Here is a 16,308-nt window from a genome sequence, read left to right as displayed (position 1 = left end):
ATTTTCTAAGTGAACTCCTTTTGATAAACTAAAAAATAGCAAGTACTTATTTGTATGTGAGTGTGTCAATATATATGTATGAACAACACAAGTGCAAAACTGTTAAAATATTGCTCATATAGGCTGGGCGTGGTGGCTCACGCCTGTAATCCTAGCTCTCTGGGAGGCTGAGGTGGGAGGATCGCTTGAACTCAGGAGTTCGAGACCAGCCTAAGCAAGAGCAAGACCCCGGCTCTACTAATAATAGAAAGAAATTAGCTGGACAACTAAAAATATATAGAAAAAATTAGCCAGGCATGGTGGTGCAGGAGGCTGAGGCAGGAAGATCGCTTGAGCCCAGGAGTTTGAGGTTGCTGTGAGATAAGCCGAAGCCATGGCACTCTAGCCCAGGAAACAGAGTGAGACTCTGTCTCAAAAAAAACAAAAAAAATATTGCCTATATAAACTGGGGACTTGTTTCATCACCATTTTATAATGTGCAATACTTACCTTGATGCTTCTTTAATGACATTTTGTAAAAATATTAGTCTTGTTTGTAAACTGCCTTGCACATGCTTCAGTAAAGTGAAGATTCTTTCATATTCTTAAAACAAAAGAAGCGAAAAGAAAAATTAAGTGGCTTTCATTTGTACTTATTCAATACTTTTCTACTGTAGTTTAGATTAAGATATAGAGACAACATTCTACGTAAAAATTTTACCACTCATATTTATAATGAGATTTTATAATACATTTTAGCATATATATGTAAAAGAAAATATGTATCAACAAAGATAAAACAACTTGTTCAATATTGCTTTTTTGGTAAAACTTCCCATTGAGGTATCAAATATAAAACTTAGAAAGACGAGTAAATAGCTTTTTGGTAATACCATTGAAAAATAAGAGGCAAGTGGCCTTTACAAAAACCCATCCTTACAATTTAAATTCTAAACTACAGCTAACATGGGGGGTAAATGGAAGGTGAAAAAAGAAAAATCAAATAGGTTAAGTGTGCTATTTCAGTTTATAGTTTTCACACAAAACTTTGCAAGACTGTAAGTTTTCACATAACACTTTGCAAAGGACTGATTCTTACCCACGTCTGGACCACCCAGGTTGTTGTACTACCATTACAGCAAGTGATCTATTAACATCTTCTGAATGAATGCCAGTAGTATTAAAATTTTTTTTTAGTTCTTTTGTAGTCATATAACAGGTAGCTTTCATAACTTTAGTTTTTTGGCCTGAACATATCCTGGGCATTATCACAGTTTAAATCTTAAACACAGTGATAGGCACTATTAAGAGAACTTTATAGACATACAGTCATTTAATTTTCAGTATATCTTTTTGAGTTAGCTGCTATATTAAAATTCCTTTGCTGGCCAGGCAGGGTGGTTCACAGCTATAATCCCAGCACTTTGGGAGGCTGAGGCAGGAGGATCACTTGAGGCTAGGAGTTTGAGATCAGCCTGGGCAATACAGCCAGACCCCACTCTACAAACAAAAAAAATTAGCCAGGTGTGGTGGTAACCACCTGTAGTCTCAGCTACTTGAGAGGCTGAGCAGAAGAATCCCTTGAGCTGAGGAGTGAGGTTGCAGTGAGCTATGATCGCACCACTGCATGCACTCCAGCCTGGGCAACAGAGTGAGACCCTATCTCTAAAAAAAAAAAATAAAAAAAAATAATTAAATAAAATTCTGCTGCTAGTTAGAATACTATGGGTTCCTTTCATGTGAGAAACTAGGAGCTATGTATAATTTATCTGTGTGGTCCTCCTCTGCTCTTAGTCTCTGCTGCCTACCTTATCTAGTACCTTGGACATAGCAGATATTCGGTGTCTGTCAGTTGAATAAAGAATCAAATCTTTTATAGCTCAGATGTTATTTAAGACTGATCTTGAATCATGTCTATGCTTTCAGTTATTTGACTTTGGGGGGGGGTAAGTACACACAGAAATCATATCTGAGGTTTATCTCTGATTATACATACTTCTTCCTGGCTTTCGGATCTCTTTCATTATTTGTGCTTTTAGTTCAGTATTGACCTCTTCATGGCTTCTGCAATGCATCATTTTCTTTCCTTTGTTGAGTGAAGATGCTGGTATATTCTCTTCAGCACATTGTTCTTTACCTCTTGGCTCCTCATGATTTTCTAAAAATCCACCAACATGGAGGTCGTTAGTTCCTAAATGGTCATGACCAAGAGCCTCTGCATGATTGGTTGGCCGTTCCAGTAAATTGGCTGGAGAAGATGTTGAAAATTCAGTATCCATAGCATTTGGTGTAATGTCTGATGAAAGTTGGTCTGTAACATGATTTTCAACCACATCATCCATTACTGTCGAATCATTAGTGGTCTCTGAAACTAAAAACAAAGATAAGGGGAAAAAATTATGAGATCCAACCTCAAAGCACAGAGTAAAGAAAGCCACAAGAGAGTATCATTATAGCAGGTCACAACTGATTTTCTTGATTAATGCAAATTAACAAACAACATGATACGGTTCTTAAGCTTTGCCGAAGATATGGTGGATTTCAAAGTGAAACAACATTCACAACATTTATAAAATCTGTGCAATTTTTCCCCTTGGGAAAAACAATAAAGCCAATTTCAACCAGTTTTTAGTTCTCTGCTTTATTCTATTAGCAATTTTATTTAAAAAGCAGGTTGTTGATACTTCAGTGAAATATATATGATCAAAATTACCACGGTAATCTCTACGTTAGAGAGCTCTAGCTCATTCCAATCTACCTCTGACTTATACATCTATTATCATTTTAGAGGCAAAAGTAAACACTGGGCAGTTTATACTGACCCAGATTCTGCAGGGAACACACCACTAAACAGGTCATGTTTCACCGTGCACCCTTTTCTTATAACCATCCATTTAGTCGTCATTAATTGAGCAACTCAGAGCAACTTGGTGCCCACTTTCAGTGCATTAGATTACTAGACCCCAAGTGTACAAGCTTGCCACTTAACACGAGATTATTAGACTTGTTCCCACTGAAAGCAACTGAATTTCAAGTTCTCTGATTGCTCACCAGCCTCCAAGATACCTGCTAAATTCTCTCTACTGTCCTCATTTACCACCCAAAATGTAAGCTCCTGTTTACTCACACTCCCCTGTACACTCATCCCACAAATCCCCCAAATTCCTGACTCTCTCCTAAATCTTATTCCATGATTTACAAACTCCTCTTTACTGAATATTCTCTATAACAACTTATGCTTTAACTGAAACCCACCTTTCCTATAAATAAACTGGTCTCCTTTTCAGACCAGAAGTAGAAATTGCTTTCTCTTACATACTTTCCATAGGCCTAAAATCAGGACATGGAGTCACTGATTCCTTCACCTCCCAGTGCCATTTCAAGATTCCTCCTATGCACTCTTGTAAAACTCGTGCTCTTTTAAGACTCCACTGTGCCACTCACACTCTCTCCTCATCACTATTTTATACTGAATGCCAGGGCATGTGTCTCTAAGTCACTGACATCTCTGGCACCCAGTTCACGGCCTTCCTTCCCCCTTCAAGTCCCTCCTGACTTCATTCTTGGTCCTTATTACTCAAAGCATAGTCTGGGGACAAGCAGCTTTAGCACCATCAGAGAGCCTGCTAGAAATGCTCCTCCTTAAGGCCCAGCCCAGAGAGAATGAATGAGAATCTGTAATTTAACTAGAACCCAAGGTGATTCACATGCACATTCAAGTTTGAGAAGTGCTGTGGTGACTCAAACAGATCACCTGTCAAGAACCCCATTCCACAACTTATCTCCAAAGAACTTTCCACTTACACTTCTGCCTCCCACATCCACCACAAACTCAGGAATGGGGGAGTGTAATCCACATCTTTGCAGTACTCCTGCTACTGCTCTCTAACTCAGCCAGACTTTTCCTCCAGCACTTCCTCTATTTTCCCCCTCCTATTAATCAGATCCCTTCTGGATAGCCACTTTCTTATGTATCAGGATTATAGCCCAGGATATATCACTTTTTACCCATGTCCTAATTTCTCTTATTCTATTGTCTTCCCATGACACCTGCCAGGCAAAACCCCAGATTTGATGACTCACTCTATCTGCCTCCTCCAGAGCTGTATTTGAAATGATGAGCACTGCTGGAGAAATAGGGCCCAGCCCTACAGAGTGGTCACAACCACCACCTCTACTTGGACTCTCTGCACTGTCTTACAATCACCACCTTTCCTCCCTTTCCCACAAAGATTATGTAAACCTCCAACTTTCCCAATCTCCCCTTCCCTCGCAGCAGTATACATCACCTCCTGCTTCACAGAGGAAAGAAAAGCAAAGCTGTGGGCCAGGAATTTCCTCTACTTCTTCCCCGACTAAACTGGACCCCCCCACTCGTTCTGCTTCATTAGAGGCAGCATTCTTTCATCTGTGCTCTGGACCATTCCCTCACGCCTTCCACTGATTTTGTGCCAATTGTGCCTTCTCTCATTCTCATTTTCAAACTCTTCCTCTCTACTGGTTCTATCACCAGCATTTAAACTCACTCAAGTGTCTTTGATTTTAAAAACAAAGCAAAAATCACCATCTCCAACCCTGTGAACTCCTCTGGCTACCACTCTCTTTTCCCACCTTCCTTTTACAGCTAAACTCCTTAAACTGGTTGTTTACACTCACTGTCTCCATTTTCTCACTTCTCACTCCTCCTCCCTTTTTTTTTTTTCATTATTCCAGGGTATTGTGAGGGTACAAACATTATAGTTACACTTTATGTTTTTGCCTCACCCAAATGCGGTTAAAGGCATGCCCTTCCCTCCCTTTAGTGCTCCCTGTGTCCTTTAGTTGTAGATTTGCCCCCCCTCACTCCTCCTCCCTTTAATGCCTTTTTAGGCTTCTGTCCCTTTTACTCCAGAAATTGCTCTTGCTAAGATAGCCAAAGACCAACTGAATCTTTCCATTCCTCTTAATTCAGCTGTTTACGTATCTGAGACCACTACCCACTCAATTATCTTTCACTTTAGCTTCTACGACATTAAATTCTTCCCTATTTTCTCCTACTTCTAGGATTCCTCCTTCTCAATCTCCTTGTCTGCTTTCTCCTCTTAACTTTGGCACTTTCGAGGTTCTGGTTCTGGACTTTTTTCCTTCTCACAATTTCCCTTGGTGAGATTTTATTCACTCCAATGGGCAGTTAGCTGCCTCTCATACCTTCCCCTCTGGCCCAGTCCTCTTTTCCTGAGTCCCAAACTCAACACTCACCTTCTAACTTAGGATCTCTACTTGACTACCTAATATGTAATTCTAAACTCAACTTATTTATCGTCTCTTCTTTGACCCCACCCTGTGTCTCTCAGGACGGAAGCCTTACTCTTCCCTTGCCATGGCCCCAACACCCAGTCACCAAGTCCTTTGCTGATTATGTCCAAGTATTTCTCAAATACAAAGTCTTCTCACAATCCCATAGCCAGGTCACCAGTATCTTTTCCCTGGGTTTCTTCCTAACTGGTCCTTGTGCATGTACAATAATTATTTAATAACATCAAATATCTAGTCAGTATCCATATTCTCCAATTACCTTATACATTTTCTGTTGGTGGAAAAGTTTGATTTTGTTTGATTCTGGGTCAATTAAGGCCTGTATGTTGCAATTGGTTTAACTACCTTTGAAAAATCCTTCTGTATCTCTCTTCTTACTAGGCGTTTTTTTCCCCCTGGAGGAAAAAACCCAATAGATTCTTTGTCCTGCTGAGTTTTCTATAGTCTGAATTTTGCTAATTGTATCTGTTTTGTCATTTAACATGTTTCTCTATCCCCTGTATTCCCTATAAATTGGATTGATCACTTTCGTGTTCAGTTGGGGCTTTTTTGGTCAAGACTACTTCAGAGGTAGTATTGTATACTTCCATCAGGAGTGTATACTATTTGGTTTTTCTGCAGTTAAGATGCTATAAGCTACGTATGATCACTATAACTGATAAGTTCATTAATTCATTAGGGGTTCCCTACATTCATTTCTCCTCCTTCCTGATAATATTATTCCACACATTACAGTCAGCCTGGTCTTTATGAAATGCTAATCAGGTCCAGGGGCGTAGTCGCAGCTACTGGGGAGGCTGAAGTGGGAGGATCACTTGAGTCCAGGAATTCAAGGCTGCAGTGAGCTGTGAATTGTGCCCCTGCACTCCAGCCTAGGCAACACAGTGAGACCCTATCTCAAAAAAAAAGCAGCTAATCAGATCAGGACATCATCTTTTAAAAACCACGCTCACTGTCCTTAGAATAAAGTTGAGAATATTTACAATAACCTTCAAGGCCCTCCATGATCTGGCTTCCACCTTTCAGTTCTTGCCTTACCTCATGCCCAACACCCTTGCTTTACTGGAATTCTTTCTGTTCCCTCAATGTCCTTCTCTTTACTTTGTACCTCTATATACCTTCATACCTACTTATACACATACTCCTTTTAGGCTACTGCTCTAGCACAGGCAAACGCACAGCTTTTGCCTCAAACACAACTCCTTCAGTAAAGTGCCTTGACCTCACAGACTATGTTAAATCCTCTTGCCAAATGCTTCTGCAATATATTTCATTTCTCTTTTGTAACATTCATCATACTTATAATTATCTGTTCAATGACTTTCTTTCCTTGCTGATTATAAATGAGGTCAGAGATCACTACTATCTTCTTCAGTGCTAGACCCCAAAACCTAGCATTGTCCCAAATAGCATGTGTATTTAATAATTAGTTGTTGAATTAAAGCCTGCAGCCTCAAGGCCACATGTAGCCCTCCAGATCCCCAAGTGCAGCCCCTCAAATGAATCCAAAACTAAAATTTGGATTCAGTCAAAAGGCAGCACTCAAGGATCCACGAGGCCACATGTGGCCCCCAAGGCCGCAGGTTCCCCACCCCTGAATTAAAATGAAGTTGAAAATCATCTTTCTGTGTGTAGTAATAACGGCCCTTTCAAAACTATTACTTGGAAATACTTAAGATTTACAAATGATATTTTAGAGCATAATAGTTAATAAAGCATCATAAATATATGAAATGTTCAACAAATGTTCATTAAAAAGATACAAAAATGATTACATGCCATTTTAGAATAAACAAATAGCTTCTGTAAACACTCATCAGACTCCACTGATAGTTTTTTTCTATAATCTATGACAAAAATATGTCTTCTCTGAAAAGGAACCAAAAAGCAGCAAATAATATTTAAAACAAACAAAATAACTTACTTTTATGAAGAGGAAAGGATTTAATAAGATCCGGCTGTGCTTGAGCCATAGGTGCAGGTGGTCCTTTTCCCCCAATATGATTGTTCACAACAGGATTCTGCTGTCTGCCTCTTAGTAGTGGAGACATACACCGACGTCTTTTAGGGATCCCTTGCATATTTGGTTCTCCAGGTCGTTTATGTTTATTCTGAGGTCCAGCTACGAATTCATCTGCTTCATCTATCATCATACCCTATAACAAAAAAAAGAATATAATTTTCTTAGATTTACATATAATGTTTAAATGGCACAACCAATCCCAATTCCAATTAAAACAACTATCTTCCAACTATGTTGACATTTATTAGATACTCTACCAGGAAAATAGCTTCGGCTTACTTCAGAGTTAACTGTTAAATTGACAGTGTCTGACAAACAAATTATATCATAGAACATTTCAAAATTACCTTTTTATCCAGCTTAAAGGGGTTTCCAAACGTATGCAATCTTCGAGGCTGATCAGGATCAAGTTCTCTTAGTGGAGAAGGTACTTGCTTGAGGTATTCCTGGTAATTCCCCATTTGTGCTATAGGAACACTATGTACTTGATCTTGCAAACAGAATACAACAACAAAAGTTAACCTCACTAAAAGTATACTCCATTTCATTACTAAATAATGTCTTCTTAAATATGAATGCTACCTAGTGTTACTCAAGAGAGTCCTCCCTTACCACATAGTCTAAATTAGTTTGGTGCAATTATAAATACTATGGCATAGTTTTTCAGACTTTTAAAATAAAATTTAAAATATTTATTTCATCTTCTAAACAAGACAAAAATACTGCACTTAATTTCAGTACACAGAATAATGTGTGATTTTACCATGAAAAGGTTTATCTCTTCTACTCTATTCCAAATTAACAGAATTTAATTATAGTAGAATTTGCAGAAAACAGAAGTATAGAAGAGCAGAAAAGAGGAGTCACACAGATAACCCTTTTTATATAAAGTTATTGTTACAATGCTTAAATCAGAGACGGCAAAGGTTGAAGCCTCGCCTGACTTGATTTATGGTAGGTGCCATGGATACAGCCGAGGGAAATATCAGAACATGCCATGTAACTGGTCATCCAGCATTGAACCATCAGATACTAGTTTATCTCAAGAAAATGAAGCGGGGGGGGTTGTGTGTGTGTGTGTGTGTGTGTGTGTGTGTGTGTGTGTGTGTGTGTGTGTGTGTGTGTGTGTGTGTGTGTGTGTGTGTGTGTGTGTGTGTAGGGGGATATCTGTGTGCACAAATGCATGAAAAAAGCTGAAAAGAAAACTAAACTATAGCAAAGACTGTTACCTCTGGGGAAGAAAATTTGCGGCAACAAAGACAGTAGGAAGGAAGGTAGACAATCAGGGATGACTAACCTTTTAATTCATCTGTTTGAATTCACAATGAGAATATAAACGCTATTGTAATAATTCTTCAAAATTTACATTACCTTACTATGCTTTTTCAGACTATAAAGAAAAAAAATATTAAAAATACCAATATTAAAACCATGATCTAACCTTCATCCTGTCCTTTAAGAAACCTGCGGGTGCTCTTCAAAAGATTAGATCTCATTCTTGTTAAGTGATCCAAAAGGTTTTGTCTTGGTATGTCATAAGCATTTCTAAATGTCTGTGGCTTCAAATCCTATTGAAAAACATTAAAGGACAAAAATTACTGTCAAACATAGAATTAAAAGAGACTAAAATCTTTACCCTGCAATATTTATTTGGAAATAAGATGTTTAAGTAGTTAGCTTTACAAAATAAAATAAAGACATATGATACCATCTTAATGTACAGTTCTATGGCCAAAAGATGGAAATTTGACAGTGAGTTCAACTGAACAATCTCAAATTCACATCTAACTCTAAAGATTTTATTAAATATTCTGGATAACAGAAGTAAACTAATTTAAGTAACAGCAAATTTCCAAATTTTAAAAACTGAAGATTTTCAAAAAACAGCTTTAATATATAATTTACATACCATAAAATCACCTATTTTAAGTATACAGTTTGATGAATGTTAGTAAAGGAATAGTTGTGAAACCATAACTACAATCCAGTTTTAGAACTCTTCCACCATCCAAAGGGCTGGGTATGGTGACTCATGCCTGTAATCCCAGCACTTTGAAAGGCCAAGGCAGATTGCTTGAGTCAAGGAGTTGAAGACCAGCTGGGCAACATAGCATGACCCCCACCCCACCATCTCTATTTAAAAAACAAAACAAAACACTTCCACCATCCCAAAAAGTTCCTTGTACCCATTTGTAGTCAATCACTATTCCTATTCTTGGGCAACCTCTGGATCTGCTTTCTTTCTAAATTCCATTTTATAAATGTGATTTTGCACTATCTGATTTTTTTGTATGACTTCTTTCACTGAGCATGTTTTTGGGATTCATTCATATTGTTTTTGTATCCGTAGTTTGTTCCTTTTTATTCCAGAGTCGTATTCCATTATATAGTCATATCATATTTGTTATACCAGTTGATGGACACTTGGATTGTTTCCAGTTTTTTGTCTATTTTATGAAAATGCTGCTATGAACATTTGTATACTAAGCCTTTATATAGACATGTATTTTCATTTCTCTTGGGTAGATACCTACAAATAGAATTGCTGGTTGTAAGAAAATATATGTTTAACTTCTTAAGAAAATAAAAACTATTTTCTGTCAGTAACGTATGACAGTTCCAGTTGCTCCACATCCTCATCAACACCTAGTATTTTTCAGGCTTTTAAATTTTAGCCATTCTAGCAGTTACACAGTGGTATCTCATTATGGTTTTAATTTGCATTTCCCTAATGACTGATAAGACTGAGCATTTCTTCATATTCCTATGGGCATTTGTGTATTTTCTTTTGTCAAGCATCTGTTCAAATATTTTGCCCATTTTTATTGGGATGTTTGTCTTTTTATTATTGAGTTGTATGAGCTCTTTATATATGTTTTGATACAAGTCCTTTATTCAATATATGATTTTCTCCCAAGCTGTATCTTGCCTGTTTAAAAAATAAAGTTTCTTTTAAAGAACAAAAATTTTTTTTAACTTTAATGATGTTCAACATATGGATGGACATCTTTTGTTTTGTGCTTGTGTGTTGTATTTTAGAAATCTTTGCTAACCCAACAAGGATTTTCTCCAACATTTTCTTCTAGAAGTTTATAGTTCTAGTTCTTAACATTTAAGACTATGACCACTTCAAGTAATGTGAGTTAAAGGATCAAATTCATTATTTTGCATATGGATATCCAATTGTTCTAGCACCATTTATTTTAGCAACTTTATTAAAAATTAATTGATATGTGTGAGGACCTACATCTAGATTCAATTCCATTCATTTAAAATCAGATGATATAAGTCCTCCAACTTTATTCTTCTTTTCCAAAATTGGTTTAGCTATTCTAGGATCTTTACATTTCCATATAAATTTCAGAATCAGCTTGCCTATTTCTACAAAAAGACTGCTGGGATGAAGATATTTGCATTTTAGGATCATGCTGTGGGCCTAAGGTCATCAGTATAAAGTACCAAACTACAGTGAATTCTACCATCAGCTATGTATCTTTAGGCAATCTCTAAGTCTCTGTTTTCTCATCTATAAAATGAATAGTTAGTTCATTCTTCATCAATCCATCCATTCATTCACATGCCATGTACAAAGTTTGTTTTAATTCTAAAATCTGATGATTCAACAATAGTATAATGATCATTCTGTGGTGGTATTAGAAGCACTTTTTAAAGTTTGGACAATGTCAGTTAATAAAAAATTTGATTTATTCAACAATACAACAGAACATAACTATAGTAGTACTAAATTCCTATTACTATTACCTTATTCAGCAAAGCAACTTGGAACCCGGTGTATTCCTTCATATTAAGGTCTAGCAGTCTGTGAGGGACATCCTCTGAAATTCCCTGGAGCAGTTGTTGAAAATCTTTCCTATATGCCATTGATAAACCATGTGATCGGCTTCGGACTTTAATTCCTGTTTCCTGTACTACTTTTTTGCCTACAGAACCGATGACTCGATCAGATTCTATTTTGGCCTAAAGTAAAAATAAACAAAAATTATCTTGATATAATCTAAATTGATAAATCAGATACTAATGGTTATGGTCTTCTATAAATTAAATATTATATTTTTAAAAGTATGTAAGAAATTAAAAACAATTAGCATAGTTTATGTCAAGTATTGGGTAAACTAAACATAGTTTAAACAATAAAGTCTTATGATATTAAATCATTACAACTAAGTTTTTGAGGCAGGACAATTTCAACTGTTATTTATTAATATCCATTACACTTAAACCATGAAATATAAATGTACCCTAAATGAATATGTATATTCCCAATTCAGGTGACTAAAAGTTAGAAAAAAACAATCATCAGTTTTTACTTAAAAACATTGTTATTAGCACTTAACTAAATGTTCATAGATACGGCAAATGATACAGTTTCTTCACTAGAAAGCAAATAGCAGTATTTTGACTCCTCCCAAAGTGCATCCTGATTAGTAGTTAGAGATGTCAGAGGTACTGGAAAAATAATATATTTCATAAGGCAGTAATAATTTGGCAATCAGTTAAATTGTATACTGCTTGACAATACCATACTATTTATAAATGTGATATATGGCCAGAAGGACAAAATTCAGTACTTTTACAAACATTTCAAAAGAACTCCCATTTTATCCAGAAGAGTTGCCTTTATCTTAAAATAAAAAAGAAAAAGGAAAATAAAAAAACCCTCCCATTTTGCAAGAAAAATCTTGTTTTAAAACATAAAGCAAAAACAACTGATTTTTTTTTTGTAAAAAAATTTTATACCTGAATTTTATATGTAAATTTCTCAAAAAGTAACATAAATAATGAAGTCTAGGGGCACATTAAACAAAGCCATTTTCATAAATCAGGAATGATTATAAAACTTTAAAATTAAGATTTAAAACACAGTACAACCATGGACTCAAGACAGAATTATGTTAATATGATATAAATGGCTTTAAAGTGTTAATACATTAATATAACGGAATTCCATTAGAACCACCAAGAACTAGCTTCTAGCTTGTTAAGCATCTTAACCACCATCACTCAAAATACTTGCTGGCTCACTCTACTTCTGGACATTACCTGTTGACTCAGTTTTTTGAGGTATGAAATGACACTGTAACTAAGTCCATATTCCATACTGTCTGCTATTAGGTTAGGTGCTCCCATCATTCTAACAGCTTTCTTCAAGGGCTATTGGGAAAAAAGGAAACATCATTCAATATTAAGCTTGTTAAAAATGTATGGTTCCATGTATAGAGTTTGTTTTAAAATTTTTTCCTAAAATATTATTTCTCCTTCTTTTCTTCAATAAGGAAATAATATAATCATAATTATATTTCAATAAAATGTTTGTCAGTGGCATGAAAAGCAGTTTGAAATAGCTAAACAGGATTGGAGGCTGTAATAATAATTCCTAGAGCAAGAGGGTGAAGTGGTGGATTCCTTAGTACCGCTGGAAAATACTAAGTTTGGAAGAAATGAACAGGAGACACATTGTGGTAGATCTGATAAAATTTAGGTAGTAAGTAAAAAGGACTCAAAGAAAATACAAGATTTCAACTACTATGATAATAGGCTGAGCTGAAAATCAAACAAAGAAAACATAAGCAGGAGGAAAATACAGTCTAATATTTATTATAGATGTGGTATAGTAAAAAAAAAAAAAGACCTTTAAATTTTAAGGAGAGATTGAGAACCACTTTGTGCAATGAAAAGTATCACTAGAAGGAGTGTCTAGCATATGCAAATGGGACAGAACCAGAAAAAGGATGATAACCACTGACATTAGAAAATGTGTATGAGCACTGATGTCAAACTGGAATCAAATCCCAGCTCTGATATTTAAATACCTATCTACTTTTGGCTAAGTCCTCGGGGTTGCTATGAAACATAAATGAGTCAACATATGTAACAATTCCTATTCAAAGTATGTTTTTTTCTTTTCACCCTTTTACATGGCAGGCACTGTGTGCTACACATTCAGTACAACTTATCTCTTATAATTATAAAATGTCATGATTTTCAAAGCTCAGGAAATTGATCCTCTAATCATATTAGTGACCATTTAGAAAGATTAGTTATAGCCAAGTGTTGTAATAATAGTGTATCAATAGTAGAAGTAATATGTAAAGGTGGTTTTAGTTTAGGTCTTCTTGTTAAAAAGTTATTTTTCAAACAAAATAAATTATTTAATAAAATACATGTTATTGGTCTTACCCACTGTGATATACTAGTTTTAAAGTAATCAAGTTTGCTAAAAGCATATGTGGTTCTATGAAAATATACATTTATCTACCTAAAAAGGTATTTCTGGAGATTTGAGAAATAATACAACAAAAACCATTTTGCAGCCTTAAAAAGAAACATAGTCAACCCTCTGTGTCCGTGGATTTCACATTTCATGAATTCAACCAACTACAGATCAAAAATATTTGGCAAAAATAAAAACAGATTGTTGGATCTGTACTGAACATGTATAAACCGTTTTTCCTTGACATTATTCCCTAAACAATACAGTGTAACAACTATTTACACATAGCATTTACACTGTATTAGATCTAATAAGTAATCTGAAACTGATTCAAAGTGTACAGGAGGATGTGCATAAGTTATGTGCAAATATTATGCCATTTTATATAACGGACTTGAGCATCCATGGATTCTGGCATCCACGGGGGGTCCTGGAACCAGTCCCTCACAGATACTGAGGGATGACTGTAATCACAAAACTGCCATTTGAAAAGGTAGTACAACAGTCAAGGTTAAAAGCCTAAATTCTTAAAGCCAGACTGAATTCCAGTCCCCCTCATAACTATCATGTATTAGCTATGTAGCCTTGGACACGTTACTTAATCTTTTAGTACCTTAGTTTTTTCATCTATTAAACAGTAACAATATCATTTCTACCTCACAGGGTAACTATATGAATTAAATGTTAATACATATAAAGTGCTTAGGACAGTACCTGGCCTAGAATAAGCAATATATAAATGTTCTCATGATCACCACCATCGTTTCTCCAAATCACTGAAACCTATCTTTACCATTACATCTGTCATTGGTCATTTGTACACTCAATTTTCATGCCACATAATCTATACCAGCAATAAATGTTTACAATACCTATAATAAACTATAAGCCTAATAAAAAATTTTATAACAAGTTCTATTTTTAACAATAACATTCTTACCCCGAGATAGTAGGGAGGCATTGTCTTCAAATAACTTTCAAATGACTGTCTCCATTTCAATGTTGGTTTTGCTTTATGGACTTTAAACAGGTCATCTAGAAATGTATAATACAAATGAACTATCATCACTCATTGTTTTTACACATAAATCAAGTCAAAGAAGTTTCCTTTTTTAAAGTTTGCTTTGTTATGTGTGAGCAATAACAAAAGACATAAGACTTTTTTTTTTTTTTTTTTTTTGAGACAGAGTCTTCGCTCTGTCGCCCAGGCTAGAATCACAGCTCACTTCAACCTCAAACTCCTGGGGTCAAGCAACTGTCCTGCCTCAGTCTCTGGAGTACCTGGGACTATAGGTGCATGCCACCATATCCAGCTAATTTTTCTATTTTCTGTAGAGAGGGGATCTGGCTCTTGCTCAGGCTGGTCTCAAACTCCTGGCCTCAAGCGATCTTCCTGCCTCAGTCTCCCAAAGTGCTGAGATTACAGGCATGAGCCACTGTGCCCGGCCAAACATAAGTTTTTAACAAAATTAAAGGTAGTAAAATTTCTGCTCTGGCATTTTCTATTTGTAATACCATTTCAAAAATAAAAAGGTGCCAATTACGGTCAAAATTACATGTAACAATGAAGGCAGAATCAGAAAATGCATAAGGAAAATCTATGCCCTGCTGAGACCCAGACATAAAACACATTTGAGGAAAGAAACAAAGTATGCATGTTTTCTATAAAATATATCTACTAATATTTTGACCATAACTTTTAACTTTAGGCTTTTATCATATTACTCTGGGACAAATTTCTTCATTTAAAAAAAATTGCCAAATGAAAATTACAAATTCTTAGAAAATGCACTCAGATCTTGTGACTACAAAATGCCATATATACCAAACAGAAAGCCTACATTATCGATTCTAAGACTGTTAGAAATCTAACTTGCAGAAAATTTAGAGTATTTAATTTTAAAATTTAAAATATAATAACATTATTAATCTGGAGACTAAAAGGCGTTTCAATACCAATGTTCAATTCACCACAAACATGAACAGGTTGTTATAATTATTTCTTTAGTAGGTTTAACATTTCAGAATATTCAAAATATTTTCCTTAATTTCCAGAAGAAAAATGATGAAGAAATGTTCCCAACACTTGTGTTTAGGAGAATTTTTATATATGCTGAGTCACAGAGAATGTGACAAGAACAACTTACCTAAGAGGGGAAGAAGGACTGGATAATTGTAAGGCATCACAAATAAATTGACACAGTTCAGTGCTGTACTGGCTTTCAAGTAACCAAAAGGATGACCAAGTTCACTATATTTTGCACTATTGCTCACATATACCTGTTAAAGAAGGAGTGGTTAAAGCTTTATATTTAGCAACCTTTAAAGAATGTTATATAAACCATTGGTTCAATTTAGCATTTTAAGAAATACCTCACTTAAATTTTTAAATCACTATTGTTGTTCAGCTCACCTGCCAACATGTTTGAGGAGATTTCCTTTCCAGGATAAATTGAGTCAGTGGTGAAGGTTCCAACTCATATTTGTCAAAAGGAAGTTTGTCAATAACCATTGGTTCACAGTCTGTACAGGAAAACTTCACTACAGGATGAGATGTACGAGGTGGCTAGAGGAAAAAGCCTTATTATTACTACTTACACAAAATGCCAGAAGCATTCACTTTTAAGTATCCCTCACTATCAAAATTTACTCAGTTCCTCAGTTTTGCTAGTAAAGTTTGATTTACTGCTAAAAGCACCACTAAGCTGAAAGAAAATACTCAAAAATGCAATGCCTCAATTATATAACATTCACAAGAAAAAGACAAACACTTCAAAAT

At 35.5% G+C, this 16,308-nt stretch overlaps 1 protein-coding gene across 1 annotated transcript in view; it reads right to left on the bottom strand.

The window, feature by feature from the left end:
• LOC105814247 (integrator complex subunit 6) overlaps nt 1-16,308 on the bottom strand; it is a 29,180-nt gene that overhangs the window by 2,047 nt on the left and 10,825 nt on the right. The window contains exons 4-13 of the mRNA XM_012649146.1: nt 15,943-16,095; nt 15,677-15,809; nt 14,470-14,564; nt 12,359-12,469; nt 11,060-11,275; nt 8,739-8,865; nt 7,645-7,787; nt 7,199-7,430; nt 1,976-2,350; nt 490-583 (exon numbers count right to left, since the gene is read on the bottom strand). Coding sequence (XP_012504600.1) covers nt 490-583; nt 1,976-2,350; nt 7,199-7,430; nt 7,645-7,787; nt 8,739-8,865; nt 11,060-11,275; nt 12,359-12,469; nt 14,470-14,564; nt 15,677-15,809; nt 15,943-16,095 — 1,679 coding nt within the window. The remainder of the gene's footprint in view (nt 1-489; nt 584-1,975; nt 2,351-7,198; nt 7,431-7,644; nt 7,788-8,738; nt 8,866-11,059; nt 11,276-12,358; nt 12,470-14,469; nt 14,565-15,676; nt 15,810-15,942; nt 16,096-16,308) is intronic.

The sequence above is a fragment of the Propithecus coquereli genome, unplaced genomic scaffold (assembly GCF_000956105.1).
Source record: "Propithecus coquereli isolate 6110/MARCELLA unplaced genomic scaffold, Pcoq_1.0 Scaffold11, whole genome shotgun sequence".
Lineage (NCBI taxonomy): Eukaryota > Metazoa > Chordata > Mammalia > Primates > Indriidae > Propithecus > Propithecus coquereli.
This window is presented reverse-complemented; position numbering and strand designations above follow the sequence as displayed.